The 24,414-nt window shown below is 37.3% G+C and overlaps 1 protein-coding gene across 1 annotated transcript in view; it reads right to left on the bottom strand.

Moving 5' to 3' along the window:
- Positions 1–274: 274 nt before the first annotated feature.
- The window catches only part of LOC128491389 (collagen alpha-1(VII) chain-like), a 118,786-nt gene continuing 94,646 nt past the window's right edge, over positions 275–24,414 (bottom strand). The window contains exons 90-101 of the mRNA XM_053463713.1: positions 22,096–22,149; positions 20,352–20,414; positions 19,658–19,720; positions 19,346–19,462; positions 17,733–17,810; positions 17,490–17,543; positions 15,281–15,329; positions 12,812–12,820; positions 7,258–7,452; positions 5,001–5,072; positions 3,653–3,823; positions 275–672 (exon numbers count right to left, since the gene is read on the bottom strand). Of these exons, the coding sequence (XP_053319688.1) occupies positions 653–672; positions 3,653–3,823; positions 5,001–5,072; positions 7,258–7,452; positions 12,812–12,820; positions 15,281–15,329; positions 17,490–17,543; positions 17,733–17,810; positions 19,346–19,462; positions 19,658–19,720; positions 20,352–20,414; positions 22,096–22,149 (945 nt within the window). The 3' untranslated portion in view covers positions 275–652. The remainder of the gene's footprint in view (positions 673–3,652; positions 3,824–5,000; positions 5,073–7,257; positions 7,453–12,811; positions 12,821–15,280; positions 15,330–17,489; positions 17,544–17,732; positions 17,811–19,345; positions 19,463–19,657; positions 19,721–20,351; positions 20,415–22,095; positions 22,150–24,414) is intronic.

Here is a 24,414-nt window from a genome sequence, read left to right as displayed (position 1 = left end):
ATATCCATCATGCTATATCCCAACTCATTGACAACATAAATTAGATATCTTGCACGTGACTTCTTATTTTTATTGTATAAATGCAAATATTTGCTGATATTCCCTCAAATTTCACATTCTGAATATTTTTTCTACACTAAAGCAATGACCTTTTGCTTCAGCAAATTACCATATCGTTTGTATTGATTACTGCTGCCCCTCCCCCACAGCCCCTCTCCCTTCTTTTTTCTGTACCCTCTCCCCACCCCCATTTGATATAACTAAAATAGAACAAAAACGTGCTCACAGTATTCGTGTGCAGATTATATTAATGTGGCATTAATTGCAGTATTCATTAACCTTTAAATTATTTATTATTTTGCAAGTTTATGAAAGCTAGCTTTATAAATGTATAAATATGCAATTACAGGATGTGTCTGGCATAAATACAATAAAAGGGTAATATTTGTCTTTTTTGTAAAAAAAAATGTTTGCAAATATATGTATAACCAGGGTAACTATGTATATCACTGTTTCTTAGTAATTGGAGATGTGTAGCTGTATGAAGTTCCTGCCACGCCATGTCACTGGAGGAAGAAGCTTCCGCTTCATTGCAATCAAGTCTCGGAGGAGAAGGATGTTCCACTGTTTGTAAAGTAATCCAAGAACATTATCACCTCCCTGGGGATAATTCTGAAAGACAGAAAAAAAAGAGTTAAAATGCACAGATTTTACTCATAAGAGTCTTCTTTTCTAAACAGTCCAAGTATCTACTACCGTTATATCCCCAGGTGTGAAGGCCACTACATTCCACTACTTTGGCACAGAAATAGCCAATGTTATCAAGAATGAAGGCACCAAAAATCTGGTAAATGTATACTGTTATTTTTGTGGAATGCTACAAGCTTACATTGAAACAATGAAACAATAGAAAGCTAAACAGTGTAGGTTCTCAACAATGGTCACCCAACAGTGCAGACAATCACACATTTGGTACACACATATTCATGTTTGAACCAACAGTAACCAGCACTGGTGAGATTACTTGAGAACTCATGATAAGAATAGTCTACATAAGAAAATTCACAGGAGGAAAGGGTGGAAGGAATGCCATACATTTCAAGGAGTTTAAAAAATGACGAAAAACAAAACTCCTTAACGTTGACTTTTCATAGTTGCACACACTGTATGTAAAGCACGCATGAAATAAGTTTATGTTGTAGAATTCAACTACATAAAATATGTGTGATGTTTATGACAAACACAAATGGCCTGGCAGAATTATTTTTGCAAAGTAATTATAAATGACTTATAAACCCTTTCTATGTGATCAGAAGCTGCTGTTTCATGGAAATGCAGCCTGTGTTGTGTTATCTCTGGTATTCATGATGTATGAAATCCTACAATTGGTCATAAACCAAGATAGCATAAAAAAGACAAGATTAAAGACACTAAATCACTACTGTTTGTAATAACTAGAATGATTTAGGATTAACTAAAGCTGGTGCAGCGTATATGTTTCCAAATTGAGTTATGAGGTTTTGCTGTAACTGGACCAGACAAAGCATCCATTCTCCCTTTCCCCATTTCTTTTTTGCAGTACTGGGTATTAGTACAATACTGATTCCTTGACACACTTACATGTAACTTAATCATTTTTGTCTTAATTTTGGTTTTAATTTTATATTGTATAAATATTATTTATTTTAAAAGTATCATATTCAAATATCAGTTAAAAAAGTTGTATATCTGCAATCTTAAAAATTATCTTATTTAATTATTATTATTATCATTATTACAAGGACCTAATTAAAATATATATTCATTTGTAAGAAGCAGTAATGCCTACTTTTATTATTACAAACTGTTTGAAATGGTAACATTAGCTGGTCAAAGTAATATTAATGGCTCCAGGATCCACTACCACCTGTATATACATTCTGATACTCCAGCCATCATATGTACATTAGTGCATATGACAGCTAAGCAGTCCTTTAAAATGCAATTGGTGTCCCCATTAAAAAATGCATAGTGGGATACGGCAAAATCCTCCATATGCATTTGTCCCTTTGCCTGCCAGCTTTTTCCCTTGCGTATAATATACTGACACCTAGTCAGCTCCAGCACTGGTGACTCTATTGGTCGTTCATACGGACCTTTAACTCTTGGAGCCAAGTTGCAGCACCAGGATTTTAAAAATCTATTGGCATCCTCTTAGACTCCAATCTCCAATTGGTTGATGCCAGAGGAGGCCCCTGCAGGCGACCAATAGGCTCACTCGCACGGCCCTTTAACTCCTGACGGTGCAACATGGCCGCTCCAAGAGTTAATGGTCCGTACGAGCGACTCTTGGAGCCAAGTTGCGGCACCAGGATTTTAAAGGTCTGTACGAGCCTGTGGGCAGGGGGTCTAGTGAGATCTCCATGCAAAAGTGTTCCCATTGATTTTATTGAGACCATACCAACGTTAAACAGAGCTTGTATGACCCTAACCTAACTTTAATGTATTTATTTATTATTTATTAAATAATGCCTAAACACATAAAAAAACAACTAAAAAGATAAAGCCAGTTCTGCTCCCATGAATATGAAAGATATTTAAAAAAAAAAACCCCAACTTTATAAATCTAGCCATACAAACAAATACTAAATAATAATAATAATAAAGAGATGTTGGGAAATATTTCTAGGGTATTATTTTACAAAATTCAAATCCTTTAAAAACATTTTTATATTAAAAGTGAGTGAAACTTCATATCCAGGACACTATTGTCCTGTTGTGTGGTTGGGTGGTATTTATTTATATTTCAGAACACAACAAAGTGTAAGTATAAATGGATATTTGTTAGTTTAGAAGAAATAATATTTTGTTTTTAGAAATTACTAGCTCTAGCCCCGTTTATATATCTCCGATATAGGGCAGACTAGATGGGCTAATGGTTCTTATCTATAACCTCTTACTATATTACCCCTTTTTAATAATGTTTGATGGATATGTAATTATGTCTGTGTAGTTCTTTCAAATCACAACATTAATCTGTAGTAGCTTTAGATTTATGCATTTAGAATAACTTACCTGACGATGAGTACTTGGGTTTGACACAAATACTTAGAAATAATGACATCAAACCCCCCAAGAAGAGGACCATTAGCAAAATGTGCCGGGTCACGTTGCAGATGAGAATACATATTACATTTTAGTATTTTGTGATGATCCACAGTGTACCTCTGTACTATACACATGTATATTCATAAATAAAGATTTGGCAAAATGACAAAAAAGCTCTGATGGTTCGGGTATGAAAAACCCTTGGCCATGGAGTTAAATAATATATTTGCAATATTATTGGCATTATCAATTAAACAATTATATTATAGTATTTAGGGATACATTAATAAAGAGTATTTGTAAGCATCCTTCAGAGTCATCTTTCATACATTTGTACCACAGGAGCTGTTTGGGCTCTCATTTTCTTTTATTTTTGTGCATGTAGACATTATTTTCCTTGATCTATGTAACTTTCACCTGTCCCTTTAGGTTCACGGCTTAAACACCTTAAGCATTTTTCATTACCCCAAGAACATGTCTGATACAGAACATGACCAAAGATGAAAGTTTGTGTCATCACATTGTATTTGAGCTTTTCAGCATTAAGTGTGTTTTACTTTCTAACCTGTTTTGACTTTGCAGCTTCGTTCACACTTAAATCTTGTTTTAAAACGATTACTGTTTCCTCCGCAGCCGCCAAACACAAACGGTCGACAGTCATCAGCTTCCATGTGGTAATACCAAAATAAAGCATAACTGGTGCAAAATCCTTCATTCATTGGGAGCATGCAGATATCTGAAAAGGCAGATAATGTTATAAAATACATCACTCAGTGTATATAACACACTTTGTTCCTCCAGTTTTCAAAAGCAGGCTTTGTTGGTCAACACATTGAAATGAACTGATCCATATATTTTATGATAAATAAAATATTGCCTGATCAAAACCTTTTTCCTCACTCTCTGAAATTTGCATGAAAAGGGCAAGTCCCCAACATGCCCTAAGAACAAACGGGCTACGTTGGTTCCTCTGCTTTAATATGTTGGTTCCTACATCTTGACTGCCATAAGGAGATTCCATACAGAATTTTGCACCAAAGTGCACCTCTCTCATTGTGCTTTCATACAAGTTTTAAAGCTCTGAGAAAACCATGACATTGTAGTCCAGGGCAATCTTAACAGCATTGTAGGCCATTAGGCAAAGCAATGCCATGAGGCCCCTACCTATCCACCAAAAAAACAACATGATGTGAAGCAAGGATTACTCAACATAAACAGACATATACATATTTGTGTGTATATGTAAGGGATAGAAGAGCTAGCTAGCATAGGCAAGTGGCCCCGAAGTAGGACCAGTCCTATTGGTCCAGATGGGTCCACATGGAAACAGATCAACTGAGTAACACATGCAAACCCTGCTTTGTGGTTATAGATCAAATGAGAACCACAGAGATCAACTAAATATCGCAAGTAAACCCTCCGTTGCAGGTATAGATCAAACAAGAACCACATGGAAACAGACCAACTAAGTAATACATGCAAACCCTGCTTTGTGGCTATAGATCAAATGAGAACCACAGAGATCAACTAAATATCACAAGTAAACCCTCCATTGCAGGTATAGATCAAACAAGAACCACATGGAAACAGATAAACTGATTATCACATGCAAGCTCTGTAATGTGGGTATAGATCAAATTATCTTCAGTGGTGGACTGGTTTCAGTACCTGCCAGTTTCATGTTATTTACATGGTAACCTGCCTGCTATACTTTAATAAAACAAGGGGAAGACACGAACGGGTCGTATGTGGTTTATAGCAAATTGTTTTTATTTAAATAAAAACTATTGTGTTTATGTATTACAGGAAAATACAATTATTCATCAACTCTTACAGCAAATAAGGCCTGTAAAATACATAAAGTCGAGGCACTGCGGATCCCCAGTGTAAACATTTAATGTTGGACCTTTTACCTGGAATCATACTATCCATGTGTCGCTTTCTTCTCTTTAATTGTCCCATTAGCTCCTTATCACTTTCCGCTGCTGAGAAACAATACACAATTGCGGTTATCAGGAGGGAGCAGTAAATTTACCAAACATTTAAAATATCGAATATCATTTTTATAGACCCTTGATGTATGTCAGGGAACAAATGGTTCACTTATAAGTATAAAAATATTATCAACGGCAATAAAATTATAATGGCTGCCAGCATCAGAGGGAGAAAGGTTAGAAATTAGTCAGAGAAAATTTAAACTGTATAAAATGCTGGTTGACTAGAATATAAATGTCAAACAGGAATCAAGAGATATTTTGTTTCCACAGAGAAGTATAATCCAGCTAGCCTTTTCCACATTCAATATTTTTATATTACTTTGTCTTGATGGTTTTGTTTTACCAGTACTAATTAATAACAGGTTTGTTGTATACAGTTGCAATCAAAATTATTCAACCCCTATTGCAAATCGGTGTATCGTCAACATTTACAGACTTTCTGCTGTTTGCAATGAACAGATCTAACAAAAGCAATAGCTCAACATAACAAATGGCTTCCCCAAATACAATTGAATATATAATGACTTCTCCAGTCTCAAAACTACTCAACCCCCTGAATAAAATCCCTCATAACAGCTCAAATATCAAAGGCTTCATTAGTTGCACCCGGTGTGCTAGAGCTGGAACACATGAAATACCTGAACTGCCTAAAGGTTTGTTGAGTGTCACGTTAGACTGCATGTTAGAAATGGTCCAAAAACGTAAGAGCTCATCGCCTTTCACAAACAAGGAACAAGATACAAAAATATAGGGAAGGCACTGAATGTTCCTAGACACAGCGTTGGAAGCATAGTTCTCAAGGTTTAACTTTGCAAAGGAACATTGGTTATACTACCTGGACGGGGCAGAAAAAGGAAGCTATCAATGGCTGCAACCAGATTTCTGAGAAGGCGGGCTGAGAAAACCCTCAAATGACTGCAAAAGACCTGCAGCAGGACTTAGTGGCAACAGACACTGAGGTTTCAGTGAGCACAGTAAGGCGCATACTAAATGCAGAAGGTGTCCATGCAAAAACTCCAAGTTGTACACCAGTGCTGACCCAAAAGCACAAGAAAAGTCGGCTCCAATATGCTCAAAATCATATAAATAAGCCACAGAAGTTTTCGGATTCTGTTCTGTGCAGCGATGAAACAAAACTGGGACTTTTTGGCCTGATGGATCAGCAGTATGTATGGAGGAAAAAGAATGAAGGATACACTGAAAAGAACACCTACATTTAAGCACGGTGGTCGCTGAGTGATGCTCGGGGGTTGCTTTGCCTCCTCTGGCACTGGAAACATGCAGCGTGTGGAAGGCAAGATGGATTCATTGAAATCCCAGGAGAAAACACCATGGCATCTTTGAGGAAGCTTAAGCTTGGGCGTCGTTGGACCTTCCAACAAGATAATGATCCGAAGCATACCTCAAATTCCACCAAGTTTTGGTTGCAGAAGACGGCCTGGAAGATTCTACAGTGGCCATCACAGTCACCTGACATGAACCCCATTGAAAATCTCTGGTGGGATTTGCAGAAGGCAGTTGCCACACGCAAACCCAAGAATATTGCTGATCTGGAGGCCATTGCTCATGAGGAATGGGCTAAGATTCCTCTGGAACGCTGCCAGCACTGCTGTCTGGCTATGCATCTTATTTGCAGCAGGTCATAAAAGCAAAAAGGTGCTCTACTAAATACTAAAATAATAAGTTTGAGACTGGAGAAATCATCATAAGTTGCAGTTGAATTTGGGGAAACCACTTGAAGCATTTGTTGTGTTGAGCTATTTCAATTGCTTTTGTATGATTTGTTGATTGCAAACAGCATATTTTGACAATATACCTGATTTGCAATGGGGGTTGAATAATTTTGATTGCAACTGTATATCTATATATATTTCTGTATAATCTACAATATGAAATGCTTTACCTTAGCCTACCTACTGATTAAAATAAATTAATTTAGTCATTGATGATTTTTTTTTCTTTCTTGGATACCCATTTACATTTCAAATCCTATGTTTGACTCAGTACAAACAAAATAAACTGTAGCTATGTATTCATGTTTATATTATTGTTTGCAATGATACGATATTGTATGTCTGCATCTACAAAGTTATACTGTACCTCGTTTCACTGAAAATAATATATTACTGCCCCATATCTCACAAATTGCTAAGTATAATCAAGGCCACAACACCTGTGCTGTTGTGCAGCGAGGTAGTGCTTGGAACTTCAGTTGTTTTAAGTGTTTCAATCCAGGGAACATGTCCTACTTCATTATCAACCACAGTGTCCACAGGATGTACATTCACTGCTTCTTGAGTTTCATCAGGATCTTCATCATACCCTTCATCTGGATTTGATGACTTGATAATTATCTGATAATCCTTTCCTGGATTAAATAAGCATTGACACCACAGGTTATTATTGATATAACCTCATGCAATATTTAACACATGGATATTAAATTAGGAAACAATGAGAAGAAACATGACTAGGTGTAGAATGTTATATTCTTTTCCCTAACATTTCACCCACTTATAATCATTGCATAGCTGTAGCCTTCCTTTTAGTCACCTAATAAATCTTTGGCACTCATAGATACATATACTGTAGCCTTATTCTATTTATTATATAAGCAAAGCTCTACCTACTGAATCATGTACTTATGAAGGAACCTTTGACAATAGCTAACAACCTCTAAACAGCTCTAAAAAAAGCAAGAGAGTAGGCTCTGTAGGAGTTAAACTGGATTTAAATTGCTGAGAAACATATCATGGTCAGCACTTTGAAAACTGCAATGTAGATATGTGAATGTTAGTCACCACTGACTCATTTACTCAAGTAGGCACATTTAGGATACAATAGTGACAACCTTGGTGTCCCAACTTGTCCACTTAATCTGTGTTCTCTCTATAGCTATTTCTCTTCTCTCTATGTTACCCCCACATCATTTATTCTCACTAATACCAAACCAAGCCTTTTGTTATCCTGCCTGCCACAGCCAGAGAAAGATGGTGAAGATCAGATGCAGAGATGCGTGGCAACAAAGCTATATTTTGGTTGACTGGAGCATGTGTATTTATACCAAAGGTTGTGGCTGCAGGCACATCTTTTGGTATTAAACCACCTAACTTTACAGATCACAGCATGTTATAGCACATAAGGTATACAGTTCTGATGTCTAAGCTGGAGTGGTACTTATAAACTGAACTATGTGAACTTTAATTTTAATAATTGTGCAATGAAACTCACACACAAGCTCATTGTCTGTACACACTCTCATGTTTGTATGTGTCTTATTGGCAGGGCAAAACATGGTCACCCTCGACTCTCCCACCTGTCCTGAATTCATAAACGCAGCAATGCTGTAAAAGAGCCTGCTGTACAGTTGCTGGGAAGTCACTGTAAAAAATACTGAGCTCTCTCAGCATTTACCTTGTGGCGGCTGTGGTGACGTCATTCCAAAAGACGGGGGCCAAAACGTCAAGTTAGCAGGGCACCACACTCCACTTATTGGTCACCATGAAAGTAATGGTACAGATAAATGCACCTGCCATTTGCATATTCCTACATGAATGCCATAATACTTTTTTATTGATTATAACCAATCTTTTTTTCTCAAGTAACAAGTTTAATATGAGTTACAAAAACTAACCCATATTTTGTATTACAATATATTAATAACTAAATGATTTGTTAATTATATAACCCCTGGAATATACACCGATCAGCCATAACATTATGACCGCCTGCCTAATATTGTGTAGGTCCCCCTTTTGCCACCAAAACAGCCCAGTCCAGACATGGACTCCACTAGACCTCTGAAGGTGTGCTGTGGTATCTGGCACCAAGATGTTAGCAGAAGATCCTTTAAGTCCTGTAACTAGCGAGGTGGGGGCATCATGGATTCATCCCGGTGCCACGTGTTCTCCAGGTAAGCAACGCACATGCACCTGGCCATCCATGTTATATACATGGATGGCCAGGGGGCAGCAGCTACGCAGCCCAAATATGGTACAAACTGCAATGCACTGTGTGTTCTGACACCAGCATTAACTTTTTCAGCAATTTAAGCTACATCAGCTTATCTGTTGGATTTGACCACACAGGCCAGCCTTCACCCCCATGTGCATCAATAAGTCTTGGCCTCCCATGACCCTGTCGGCAGTTTAGTACTTTTCCTTCCTTGGACCTCTTTTGATTGGCCACTGTAGACCCGGAACATCCCATATGAGCTGCAGTTTTGGAGATGTTCTGACACAGGTGTCTAGCCATCACAATTTGGCCCTTGTCAAAGTCACTCAGATCCTTATCTGCTTCTAACACATCAACTTTGAAGAGGAAATGTCCACTTGCTGCCTAATATATCCCCCCCACTGACAGGTGCCATGATAACAATGTTATCAGTGTTATTCACTGTCAGTGGTGATAATGGTATGGCTGATCGACGTACATCATCCATTTACTCAATTGAATTCACTCAATTAAATTAATCCAATTTATACCCTGACGAAGGCAGTCAGCCAATGTAACAGTGTTATTTTAATCTAGAACACAAACACAATAAGTTATATATAACATTTATATTGTTATTTGCACTTATCAAACAAATATGGTAGGTCAAAATAATATCCAAAGTTTTACATGCTTTAATAAATGACAGCAGAAGAAGCTGAACTTTAGTCCCTAGGGTCTGTTATCTAGGTAGTTGACAGGAGTTTTTTCAGGGGGGTTGTGGTTTGATTAACTGAAGTCACTATGCATTATTAAGGGCCATCCTTGGCTTTTTGCTTCAGCAAATGGGCTGAGCTGGCACCTACATAATGCATAGTTCAATATGTTAAGTGATATAAAAGAAGTCTCATTGATTTAACTATACACCATATAGAGCTGGCCAAACTCACTGTGCAGCAGGAGCTCAGTATGGTTGGACCCTCATAATATCATATAGATAAATAACAATGGGTGCTGATAAGCGCAACATTTTATGTGGTTTGTGAATAAAGGCACCTAATAAATATTTAGTGAGTGCAGCACACAAAAGAGGCCGTCTTCACCACTGTTCACAACATAATGGAAATAAAATACCCCTTACGAAAAAATTACTGCAGTGTATTGTCCACACTTCCTCGTTTGGCTCACTCACTCCTCCTCCTTCGTAACGGAGCGTAAAAAATGTAATGATTTCACGGCACAACACGTTTCGCTGCAGTTTTTTGGACATGAAAAAACTGCAATACTGCGCTTTTACTGCAGTATTACTGCACATTTACTGCAGTTTTACTGCATTTGTACTTCACTGTACTGCAGTTTTACTGCAGTTATTTTTGTACGGAAGTACAAATGCAATAAAGCTGCAGTACATTGAAGCACAACTGTAGGTTTGCAATATAAAAAAAGTGCAGCAAATGTGCAGTAACACTGCAGTACAGTGAAGTACAAATGCAGTAAAAGTGCAGAAAATATGCAGTAATACTGCAGTAAAAGTGCAGTATTGCAGTTTTTTCATGTCCAAAAAACTGCAGCGAAACGTGTTGTGCCGTGACATCATTACATTTTTTACGCTCCGTTACGAAGGAGGAGGAGTGAGTGAGCCAAACGAGGAAGTGTGGACAATACACTATATCGTGGTGAAAGATCTCACCCCCAGGATGCTGACTGTGGACACTGGACTCCATTTTCTTAAATGTAAGAGTGGATGTTATTTTATTTTTTTATATTAAACCGCTGCTATACTCGTTATGCTGCTGTCTGTCTTCATATATATCTGAAAACCCTCTTCAATTGAGAATACCGCTACCTGGAGAGAAGTGTTTGCTAAGGAAAGACTCTGTGAACAACATTCCTCTAAGCAGGGATTATGTAAAGAAATTTGTAGAAATCTTGGGAAAAGTGGGAAGTATATTTTATATTCTCCACATAGATGTGCGCCACTTTTGTTATATTGTATTTTATTTCCCTCATAATATCATGTCAGTTAGATGAAACCCCAACTCTAAAGCAAACCTTCTACAACTACATCTTTAGCGATTAAACCTCACTGAGCCAAAATGTTTTAGGAGATACTTGTTCAACAAAAAAAAATATTTATACTAATCCAGTATCTAATGATGGTCCACATTCACTAGAATGAGAAATTCCCTCTGCTGGAAAGAACAAGCATACCCTGATATATATACCTACCTTAAGCAAGCAGCAGCACACTTGTGATTTATCACCAGCTACTCTTACAATCCCAATTTCACCTTTTCAGTCTGCTACTGTCCATGAGATATCGGGCTGAACTAACTTCCACTTATCACTGCTTTTATCTCATTATTTCCCAACTGTTAATGAATCCAGCCCAATGTATAACTAGTTTATAAGATAAAATGACATTGTGCCTGGCCAGTGGTTGTTAGTGAATGGGCAATGCCTTTGGAGAACAGTGTGTGCACAGATGCATGATAAAGTTTGTGTTTAAGTTGTATGCACTTTGTACTGTTCAGCTTGCAAATGCATTTGTAATCGCCAACCAGCCCACAATAACATGAGTTAAGCCCCCATCTGCCTGGGTAGGATGCATCTCCTATTACAATACAGTAATTCAGTCTTAAACTGGACAAGTAACCTAAAGTAATCATGAAAACATGCCTTAGTAGACTCAACAATCATAAAATTAGAGACACACAAAAAGTTAATTATGATTATTACATTGAAAATAATAATAATATTAGCAACGACAATAATAATAAGAAGTGGATACGCTACCACTTAAGTAAGTGATTTGCATTTGTAAGAGATAGAATCAAACGTCTCAGAAACCAATAATGGATTTATTTTGCTATATGATCAGCTAACTCTATAAATGATAAAAAGGAGAATTGACCGGGCAGCTGTCAGAAAAAGGAGACAGCAAGACAAGTGTAATGCAAAAAACCCTAGTTAGTAGCTAGACTGCCATCAACAACTTACTCTGTTAAGTGGTCCAACACAGAAGGGGGATCGAGGTCACAGAGCAGTGCCACACAACTATTTTACTCAATTTTCCTATACTATAATAGTAAAGAGGCAGATCCAGTTTTTAGGCATCAATCAACAAATTCTTTTTTAGTTTAACAGGCATTGAACCAGTTACCTAGTTTGAGTATATAACAACTCCTCCAGAATATTATGACCCACTTTTGTTAATCTGTAGGAACACTGAAATTATGTACTTTGTCAATGCCTAATGAATTACATTGAACTACTGGCTACCAAAAATGACGATCAGCCATATTAATTACTCTGGTGAGAAAGATCTGTCTCTACACCCATGTTGCTGCTCATTTGCATGGCATGGCAGCCCCATCTTTAACGGCAACATCAGGGCTACGTGCGTAAGCAGGGAAAGAGGATCCAGCGTCACTTAAGGGCCAGACCTACAAGATTCATTTATCTTGACAAGCAGGGGTTGAAAACCTAGTGTCTATCCTTTCTACAAATATGGAGATGGAATGAGAAAAAGGAGAATGTAGGCAACAAAATGTTAAAATGTCCTGTTACCACTTAGTTTTTGCTACTGATTAGAAAATAGGCTTTTATACACGCCGAGAAGATTAAACAGTGAATGAGGGCTTGTCTTGGCAACAATACAAGCCCAAGGCCCGGGTCCCTTAGTGTAAAACTACCGAATGTTCTTCAGTCAGGACAATCCATCATTTAAAATACTAGCCAGTGAATGGTGGTGTGATTGTGTTTTACCTCAAATGTTCATATCTTGAACTCACCTGCACAAGCTGTAAAGAAAAAGAGAAAAAGGATTATATAAGTGATGATAATATATAGGGAAGGATAAGTATTTATGGTATGTCTATACATTAATTAAAAATAAAGGGAACAAGCTTACTGATTCAATGTTTGAAATACATCCATGATCTCTATGTAGACCATTTCTGTGTTTTGTGAGTGTGGCTTATTTGAGAAACACATTAGGGTTGTAAATGGATGAAACACAGAATATTGTACATCCATTTACAATTTGGAGGAGGCCTTTGACGTTTCCTTTTGTTTTAAAATGTTTAGTCAATAGATTTGGCCAGACTTCTCCATTACTAAAGAGATGGTTGTGGATCCAAATAGCATTTTATAACAACAAACAAGCTGCACAATTTCAGACTACATTGAAGGACATTGTCAGACCTTATGAATACATAACACAATTCCACATTAACACAACCCATTCCACTGCAAGTTTGGAGGTATGATACTGTTATGAGACAATCTTCTAGTGCAAAATCTTTAGCTGTTTTTATGGAACAATTACATTTTTGACTCTTCTAGGTTATTACAAGAAGAACAGCATTTTACTGTTAACATACTTAGGCACCAAGTTCCTGACTTAAGACCTTTTAAAAGTGGCCATAATGTTGTGTGGATAGAGCACCTGAGGTATCCATGGAGATGCCTCAAATTTAGTGTCTTGTAGTTCAATGCACAGTTATTTAAATAGTTCTGTTATCGAAATGCCTGCAATGCAGCATTCAAAGAACAGATACAGAGAAAAACCTGTATTTAACACAGAATGCTTTTAGTTAGTGTGTTACTTCTGACATACTCATAGACATGTGTGGATCTTCTTTTTAAAATATGGATCAGTTATCATTAGTTATTTGTAATTAAACATTCTTAGCTGTCCGGTATCTAATTATTCAAGTATTTATTGTTATCTATTATTTCATGTATTTATTTATCGTTTTTTCTAATAATGACTACTACAAACTGCAGTCTCTCCCGCAAGTGTTTTTTTACAACTTCCATTATGCCCAACCAACCAGCCAGGTTATGGAAACCCAAACAAGAGCTTCATTCCAACTCAGGTCATAAACTAATAATTGAGCTGGCACTGAGATCTCAATAATCTCACATATCATGCATAGATTTTAATTGTCTGTATGCAAGGTGCCATTGGAAATAATAAATTGCACAGTGGCACATTTTCATAAATTGCCAGCATTACTGACATTGGTGGTTTATATTATACATAGCTCAAGAGGGTCTTGTTTTCCACGGGACAGTCTTACCAAGTAGCCCCCATGCTCTCCTTTTGCAAGTAGAAGGGATCATAGGCCGCTTGGGTGAAACTGACCTCAATCACAACTCTGACAAGGTCACCTCATTATGATAAATAGTGTATATGAGATCATATCCTGTCTTTCTCAATACAACCTCAGATGAACAACAACACATGACATATTACACCCTGCCATGATTTAAAGAAAGATGCTGTAGCTGGGAATTCTACAGTTCACTCTCCTGGTTCTCTGAGGAAAGGCAGCAATATTTACATAGGCCCACTCTCCATCCAAATCATCTCTCAATCTACAGGACTTAATGCTATCTCGGACTAGTCTTGTCTTTGTTTGTGGCTAGCACTGCTTCTTCCATGACTAGCTATGCCCTTCAAGTGGCTAAACCCACCCTCCTGTGCAGATAGCACTGCCCTCTTATGAAGCTGCTCTCTCTCAGAAGACGGAGCACCCCTGGAGACCTACTTTCAAAAGCTTCCAGGTATGGTTATATAGGGTAGGTAGGTCACAATTACTAAACAGGCAATCACATTTGTCAAGTCATGAAAACTCCAAAGAAAATAATTCCTTTTACAAATGTTGCAGCACACATACAGCTATTATGCCTGACAAAAAATATTTTATATTTTACAAACTTTAAATACTAATTTTCTTTAAGACCAAACTCATGGTACCAAAATGGACAAGCAAAACTGCAATGGAAATATTTTTTAGGCAACCTATATATTTGTAGCTCATTGGTTAATCAAATAATACAAACAATAATACCCTTTATACACAATTCCGGTTAGGACCATTCCTTGCTAAATCCACTTTTCAAACTTTGCACCATAATTGCTTTTGAAGTGTAATCCTTACTAAAATTACTACTGATCCATCAAAATCATATGTGGCATGTATAAGGGCTACAGATTTAGTAACTATTTCCAGTGGAAGATTTGCATTTTATTGAAGCCCAGCACTGGTGTGATAACATGCAGATTTTCTGTCAGACAGTGAAAGTCTGTGATCAGAGGAAGATGCTTGTCATTTAGGCTTTAGACTCCTAATGTTACAGCATTTTCCGGGTAATACGCAGTCTGTGCAGAAATTCAAATTGCTTCAATATACCAAACGATAGAAGCATCCTGCAAGGAACAGATTGAGCTTGATCTAATTACTCTCACTTACCACACTTGTCACTCATTTCTTTTCTGACCAAATCTTTTACTTCTTCCGCCTGCAAAGCAAAGGAAAGGTTAAGGAAGTACTGGTGTGAATGTAATGTGTTACGTCAAAAGGGCTTACTGGTCGCAACTTCATTTTAAAGTACTTTAGAGTGTCTGTTTCCCAGCATCAGTTTACTTGTATGTTCTATCTATAATTGTATGAATAAATGGCCTATTTTTCAAGTAGGACACAGTCTAGTGTTACTTATGTCTAGAAACAAATAGAATTTGATGGCAGAATTACTATTGTCTGTGGTATTATTGCTGTCATATTTTGTCTTGCATTTCATTCTGTAGACATAATAAAAAAGAGATTATACAAAAAAAGAATTTGATGGCAGAATAGAAGCATTTGGCCCATCCAGTCTGCCCATTTTTCCTTCATCTTGTTATAGATTCAAGATAGCTTGATGCCTATCCCATAGAAAAAAGAAAGGATAGGAAAACACACACACACATATATATATATATATATACATACACACAGAAATCCAAATCTCCTGCAGGATTTAGCATGCCCCGGTTATGTACACCTGTGTCAGGTCTGTAAAGAGCAGTGAGTGAGTGTCTATTTGGACACACGCATTATATATCTATATAGATATATCGACAATCCTGCCAATAAGGAACACTAAGGACCCTTATTCTCTTACATAAGTGTTTTTCATTTGAGCAGATAGTTTGAGCTGGTGGATAATGTCACTTTAAATTCATTCACTTTAACTGAAAATAAGAAATACAATTTTAGTAGTGTCTATTGATTTTTTTCTCTCGGCTATTCTGTAGTATGTCACATCTTCTCCCTCCAACTTCTGTTTTATTGTACACTTTGTACGAATGTGCGTATATTACTTATTGAACTATAGCGTATTTTTTATAGTCATGTTTAATATATACATTAAAAAAATAGAATTGACAGGGATTTCCCCAGCAACGTCACAGTTCCAGGGCTGCGTGAGTTGAAGCTTAATTAGTACATATTACACGCATTAACATATTACAGCTTGTAGCAGTCATTCGCCCACCATCCGACATCAACACTGTTTCACAGCAACTGACCGTCATTCATAATCAAACACTGATTACAGTCATGTAATCATGTGTCATGATAAGTCATGTTTGGCATAGACACTGGTAAGCCTTACTTATTTAGCCCTTCAAATCTGAATCCCACACAAGTTATACAAGTTACACAAGTTATACATCCCTTAAAAAAGGGGGCATTTATACTAAAATGAAAAAAAAATGATTTTTTTTGTCATTTTCTTAGAATTTCTTCTACAGAGTAGGTGCCACTGATGAACAATAACCCAATCTTTCTTGGGATCTTTCTTAAGAATGCATATTAAAGTACCATTGCACCACAACTTTACCAACATCATGTCCCCCAGTGCCACCTTTGCCCCCAAACAGCTTGTGAGTACACACACATTCTAACACACATGCTCTCTCTCACATCACTTTTATGTAACATTCATGCACACACATAACACATATATACGCTTGTGCTAACACACACTCCATCTCACAACAGCTATACATACATACTCACACAAACACTTACACATACACATCTATGTTCACACACACATACACATCTTAACTAACACACAAACACTGACACATTCATGCTTGTACATACAAATGCTTTCACAGACAGATTCATGTTAACACACACATACACACATTCATGTTCACATACAGATACACATTCCCGCTCACATACACTATACATTGTTATTTGCACTCACAAGCAGTGGGAGATGACTTAAAGAGTGCAAATGAACCAGTGACAAAAAAGATCTTTGCTCTTCCTAACCAGTAGGGCTATTTGAACCACGTGTAACACGTGCAACATCCTCTGGGAAACCGACAGAGTCAGGATGGATGCCCAGCATCTCCTGTAATACTAAAACACAATCTCTATTATGCTAAATAAACCCTATATGATCTGACATTTTATTAGTGCCTCTGAAATTTTAATTACATAAAAATCTACTATTAGTACTGCCATTTTTTCTTGATTAAACAATTACTTCTGGGATGGGTCTGGACAACCTGCAGTACTTGTAATGCTTCACTTAGTTACAAAACAATTCGACATGGCAAAGAACACAATAAAACTAATCTCATAAGAAACTCTAAAACACATATACAATAAGCATGCTTACTGAAAGTCCAGGGTCTCCCTTGTCCCCTTTCAGACCCTCCAGACCATCCTCTCCCTGGAATTATAACATGTGAAATGATGTAAATATCTTGGATCATAGATGATTGCTATAAAGATTAGAAGTTACATTTCACCAAACAAGGCTACATCAGTTTAAGATTCATCACACTGCATTTTATTCTGTCTCAAAATAACTTTCATGGATAAACGTATGCCTTGATAACCCTTGGCTAAATGTACCAACCATTTCTCCTTTGCTTCCGGGTGTCCCTGGGTCTCCCCTTGGACATGGCAATGATTTGCCTCGTTTTCCCTTTTCACCCTGAGAAAATACATTTAATTGAATATGTTTGTATGTTTATTTAATTACTATGTATACATTGTAATACATGATAAGCACAGTACTTAAAGAGGTTAAACTTCTTTTGCACTACTCCTAACAAGCTAATGATCTTCTCCATAATTCATACTTGTCATTGTTTTTTTGAAAATGTTTGGTTATATGCTGCCCCCAGGTTACTTAAAAATATGGTATTCATAATAATAGTCAAATATACACTCTGGTACTTAGAGGAAAAAAAATCTGCACATATGTGAGTTTCAATACAGTTTCAGCAGACTAACAAAATCATACATTAAGAGGCTTTTGGGATCTGATTTCTCTTTATCAGGTCAGAGATAATGAGCAAAATGGTCTTAATGATTGAAAAAAATGTAGATACGCTTACACAGAATGAATAGAGGAAAATGTTGCTGTTCTTCACAAAGAACAAAGTGAGATTTTTGTTAAGTGCATTAAAATCCAATAACACAAGAGATGTGTTAATTTATGCCATATATAGTCTAAAATATGCACATCTTACTAGGTTCACATGTCAGTTTGCCCAGTTATAGCCATTTCCATTTCTGTTATTGGGTTTATTCAGGAAACCAGGTATTTCCAGGTGTCTTGAAACATTTCTGTTCACTGACATTACTGATTATCCCGGCAAGAAGGGACTAACTGATGATAACATACCAGTCAATAATTCAGATTAGACTTGTGCATTCAGGTTCGAGCAAACTTCATTTTTTAAAAAATATTTAATTGATATGAATCTTCGAAAAAAGGATGGCCCTCAATGAGGCAACCTCTGAATATTTGTTATCCAATCGTTCATTGGTCTGTCAGATTTGGTCCCTTACCATACCCTTCCTCTCCTTAATTTAACGAGTTGGAACCAAGCACTGGGATGTCATCCAACAGTGAAATACAGATACTTATGTTACATTTTATGACTTATATTTATGACTTATATACTTTATGAGTTATATGTAACAAGCATTAATTAACTAAAGTAAGAAAAAGGTGGAAGGGACCTCTTCTTTTGAAAATATTACACTGAATTTCATTTAGAAGTGAAAAATTCTTGAATTTTGTCTGAACAGGAAGGTCAGGAAACCATTTTTATTGTCAGAAAACATATGTGCCAAAAACTAAACAACATATTTTCCTGGATCGATTTGGCTGTGCACAGTCACAGTCAACTAAATAAGTTGATTGCTAAAATGTTTCAGCTGACTGCAACCCCCCCTACAAACCTACTATTTAATAAAGAGTGTAGGAGATTAACTTTGATTGTTTATGAGAGTAAAGACAATCTTGCATGCAACATAAAAAGATCTATCTCTATCTAATCTGAGCAATCATTGATGTTGGAGAACTCTTTACTCACTGAGAAAGAAATATGATATGGAAAAAAAGACACTATGAGCAATGAATTTAGTTGTAGACCCCTTGATAATAACTGGCACAGTTTAGTGATATTTTATTAGTTTAAGGAGCCATATAAATGATAATATTCTTCAGGTGTTTACCTTAGGTCCAGGTTCACCCTTTGGTCCTTGAGGTCCTTGAGATCCAGGTGCTCCAACTTGCCCTGGCACACCAATTGGTCCTCTGAAGCCACTTAGACCAGGTGCTCCTTTACTACCCTGACACCACACAAGGTATTTAGTGATAATATGGAACAAATATGGTGACAAGGAGTAAAGTATATATAAAACACTTAATATTAAAACACATACATACGGAGATAAAAAATAAACATTGGTAACCACCAGTGGCAATTAGTATTTGTTAGTTTAATGTGTTCAAGAAAACAAAATCTAAAATTCATTATTTCTCACTTTCTCTCCTTTGTCTCCCGTGAGGCCGGCTGATGCATCCATGCCATTCTCGCCTTTATCACCCTACAAGTAGAAAATACTAAGGGTAGTAAAAATTACAGTCACAGTAAAGAATAGTATTTATTTAATATATATGATTTATTATGGATTTATTTAACTTATTCTGTTTCTATAAATCCAAATAATTATGTGATGCACTACTTGTTATGGCCTGGATATTCATTGTGCAGTTCTGCAGAATATGATGACACTGTATATATATATATATATATATATATATATATATATATATATATATATATATATATATATAAAAATAATAAAATAATAATAATGATAACTATAATTAGGAAAGACCAACCAAAGTATGCTTCCCTGTGATTCGACTTAACTAACTGGAACACACCCCAAAACACAATGATTACATCACCTTTTTGTTTTACCAGATGTTTAAATATTCTGGTTAAACATAACATTAGTGACATAAAACATAATGGAAATATTATATACAAGAGCAAGTTGTACAACACAGTCAATACTATTGCACATATTCTAACTTTTTATATTTCTTTCATTGTTACAAACTGTGGCTCTATTTAGTATGAAGGAAGCGCAGCCAAAAAAGGCTGCCCATCCTATATATTATGTGTACACGGTATATAATTAAAGAAAATAACATGGATATGCTACTGACCTTCGGTCCTGGAGGACCTTGTGCCCCTGGTGCACCTGGACTACCTGGCTCTCCAACTTCACCCTTTTAATGCAAAGATGAAATAATAATCATTATAAGCGATGTTGATATATGCAAAACACAATTTAAAGACGTCTTTTCTTAAAATTAGATCCAAAAACCCTTTATACGTTAAAAAAATAAATGATATATGTTCATTCATGTATAAAACAGCATGAGCATTTTTCTCATTTTACAGAACATACATATATATTTGTATTTTTGTATATATATATATATATATATATATATATATATATGAATATTTGAATATACATGCTTATAATTAGCTACAATTTTTAATATATTTAGTTATGAACAAAAGTACAGATACAATTATTAGGTATGAAATGTAAAGATGCATTAAGTTTTATACCAGACAAAAATAGGTTGTAAGAGAATTTAGGATGAAGTGGTGCATGACTTTAATTGGAGCAGTTACAGTCACGCACCGATAAGCCTCAGGTTTAGCTCAAACACATCTAGAAAAGTTCCCCCGCTTCTGCATGTATGCACAGATAAATTGGAAGTTTGGTTTCTGACCTTTGCTTGGTTGTAAGAGGCCTGTCAAATATTTTCAAGCAAAAGATGTTATACTTTGGATTTCTAATGCAATAAAGTAGTTTCCAAAACCTTCTTGTAACTTTTACTCTCCTTTTATAGTGACCATTACAGACAGTTGAAGCAAACTGTTCTATGTAACTGGCGTCAGTAGAAACATCTCTTCTGTTTAGTAATATTTAGAATATACATTTAAATCAGGTTAAGTTCTTTAAAATAACCTCAATGATTGAACTATGGATTATTCATGGACAGGAAAGTCCTTTGCTCAGTAGAAGCTCACCAAGGTTGGCTCTACATAATTATACATTCAGTGGTGTTTATTGACTAATGACAAATTTGTCAGAAGAATGGATCCAACTTGCTCACTTCACTATTCATTATAAAAGACCAACACAATCAGATGTCTTTAGCAAGAATGGCTGAGCTGGCCCTGCCTACTGGATATTTCAACTGGGACTTTTGCATTACACAGAGCCGGCCAAGCTCTTCTTGTGGCAGATGCTTACTGGGGTTGCCCTTCACATAATGTACAGTTAAGTGCAATGTGGAAAATATAAATCTCCTGCAAAATCTCCTGCCCATTAGTGAATAGACTCTCCTGCAAAATCTCCTGTTAACCTGTAAACAGCTAATTTAGATGAAAATCCTGCAGATAAATAAGTTAATTTATCAGAGCTATTTATAGTTTGTTTTTTTCCTGTAAGTTGTAAAAATTGGTTTAAGGATAAGTACAGTTTTTAGTCAGTTGATGCTTTTTATTGTGCCATTATAGAAAAGGATATAAATTAACATGCTTCTCTATGTCCAATTAAATGTATGAACTTCGACTGAACACCCCATTTTCTCGTGGCCTAATATTGCAATATGAACTTTTCTTGAAAACTGTTCTATGGCCAAAGGTGGAAGAAACACCATGTCAATTTCCTATACTGATGATATTTCCCCAAATTCCTCACCCACCCTTACAAAGGCAGCTAGAACAAATCAGTAACTTGACAAAAGGGGAAAATTACTTTATTGACAGGAATCATAACTTATTGGAGACCTATCTATATTGTAGTCCACAGAATTAACTCTTCTTGATCACTGATATGAGCTACTTGCATATTATGTGCATAGAAAAAGAGCAAAGTATACTTACTTTAACTCCTGTTATTCCAGGTTCTCCCTTTGTTCCAGGATTTCCTATAAATCCCTGTTAGACAAAGAGTATCCAATGAATTAGAATTTAAAAGAGAGGATATATTTTGTAGCTTTAGCTGCAAAACTGAACAGAACAGCTCTGTATTCTTATTACTCTTGGTTATAATTAGACTTGTGCATTTGTATTCAGGCGAACATGAAAACGAACAGGAAGGGTGCGTTTTCGTTGTTCAGCCCGAATACCGAAAAACGAACATGGTGGCGGCAAAACATACACAAACACGAAGACACACAACACAAAGAATCTTCTTGGTTTATTAATCTCCCTGGTCCCTTCCCCATCTAGCCTACGCAGGGGTTAACAGGAGCTGAAATCCATAGGTTTGCGTGAGGAGTTAAAAGTCTGTGCGAGTGACTCTTTTGGTCGCCTGCAGGGGTCTCCTCTGGCATCAACTAATTGGTTGATGCTAGAGGAGGCCCCTGCCGGCGACCAATAGAGTCGCTCATATGGACCTTTAACTCCTGACGGTGAAACTCCAAGAGTTAAAGGTCCATACGAGCGACTCTATGAACCTTTAACTCCTGGAGCAGGCAGGTGGCTTTTCACCATCGGGAGTTAAAGGTCTGTATGAGCGACTGTATTGGTGCACTTCATTGGTTGATGGCAGAGGAGGCCCATGCCGGCGACCAATAGAGTTGCTCATACGGACCTTTAAAATCCTGGTGCCAAAGCTGCTGCGAAGTGTGTACTGCCTTAACCCCGTATTAACCCTTCTAAAAAAAGAGGCAAAAAACTAAGAAAAAAACACGAAGAATGTACACGAATATTTGTCTGAACCGAACACAGGAACAGGCAAATATTTGTGGAATACGAAGATTGTCAGCTGCCCAAGACTAGTTAAAATAGGATATATGTAACCATTGATACACGACTCAATGGACAGTCAGAAAAAATACTGGATTAACAACATCAGCTGCTACTTAAACCTCCAAATACCTTTTCTTGATAAAAGTCTCAACAGTGTCCAGAAACCTGGGGATTAAAACCAACGGCCTGAAAGAAGGGAGGTTGTTCTCCTGGCCATGTCACATCAAGGGAGCTGTGCGATCGGTGGAATCTTTGTCTCCCCATGTCCCTACCATTCTTGCCAATCCTGTGGCTAATTTTGTAATCAGTGGCCTTTATATACCAGGATGCTTCTTTTGATGGGGCATTGTTAACTAGCCCTAAACGGTTTGGTTCTGGTTTTGACCGTTAGCCTCAGACTTTTATTTTGGGTTTTGTGGAGTTGTTGCTCCTAGTGCTTGACATGAATAGGACATCGACTATGCCTCTTGGTACTAACTCATGAATTTCTGATTATCTGGGAATGACCCTGGAGTTTATTCTTCTGCTATATCCTCAAATACTTTGTTCTGATTACCGTATTTGCTCGATTATAAGACGAGGTTTTTTTCAGAAAAGCAAATGCTCTGAAAAATACCCCTCGTCTTCTAATCGAGGTCGTCTTCTAATCAGACCTCAAATAGAGGTCTGATTAGGAGACTAAGATCCAGATCCCCCGCACCGCTGCAGGGTACCTGGATCCTCCTGTCTCACCCCCCCCATCATACACACACTTACCGGTGCTTCCTGCTGTGTTGCCGGGGCAGCGGGTTGACGTCTACGCGATCCGCGTAGACAACGTCCGCTGCAGCCGGAAGGAGGTGTGGCTAGCAGCGGGGGTTGTCTGCGTCCGTCGCGTAGACCTTCCCCGACGGTCAGAGATCAGAGCTCCCCGCACTCTGATCTCTGACAGCTGGGGAAAGTATACGCGATGGACGCATACAAACCCCCGCTGCTAACTCCACCTCCTTTTGCAGCGGAAGGCGACGTCAACCCGCTGCCCCGGCTGGAAGCAGCGGTAAGAGAGGGCTGAGAGGGGAGAGAGAGGGGTGAGAGAGAGAGAGTGTGTGTGTGTGTGTGTGTTAGTTAAATGGGGGTATAGGGTGTGTGTGTTAAATGGGGGCATAGGGCATTTCTGGAGTGGCATTAAGGGGGCATTTAATAGAGCACTCTGCCTCCTGAAATGCCTTATACCTCCCTATATGGCACTCTGCCCCATAATATGCCTTTTAACCCCCTAAATGCCAGAGTGGCATATAGGGGTATAAGGCATTTCTGGAGGCAGAGTGCTCTATACAATGCATTTTAACTCCCTTAATGCCACTCTGCCTCCTGAAATGCCTTATACCTCCCTATATGCCACTCTGCCCCATAATATGCATTTTAACCCCCTAAATGCCAGAATGGGATATAGGGGTATAAGGCATTTCT

This window comes from Spea bombifrons, chromosome 4 (genome assembly GCF_027358695.1).
Source record: "Spea bombifrons isolate aSpeBom1 chromosome 4, aSpeBom1.2.pri, whole genome shotgun sequence".
In the NCBI taxonomy this organism is placed as follows: Eukaryota; Metazoa; Chordata; class Amphibia; order Anura; family Pelobatidae; genus Spea; species Spea bombifrons.
This window is presented reverse-complemented; position numbering and strand designations above follow the sequence as displayed.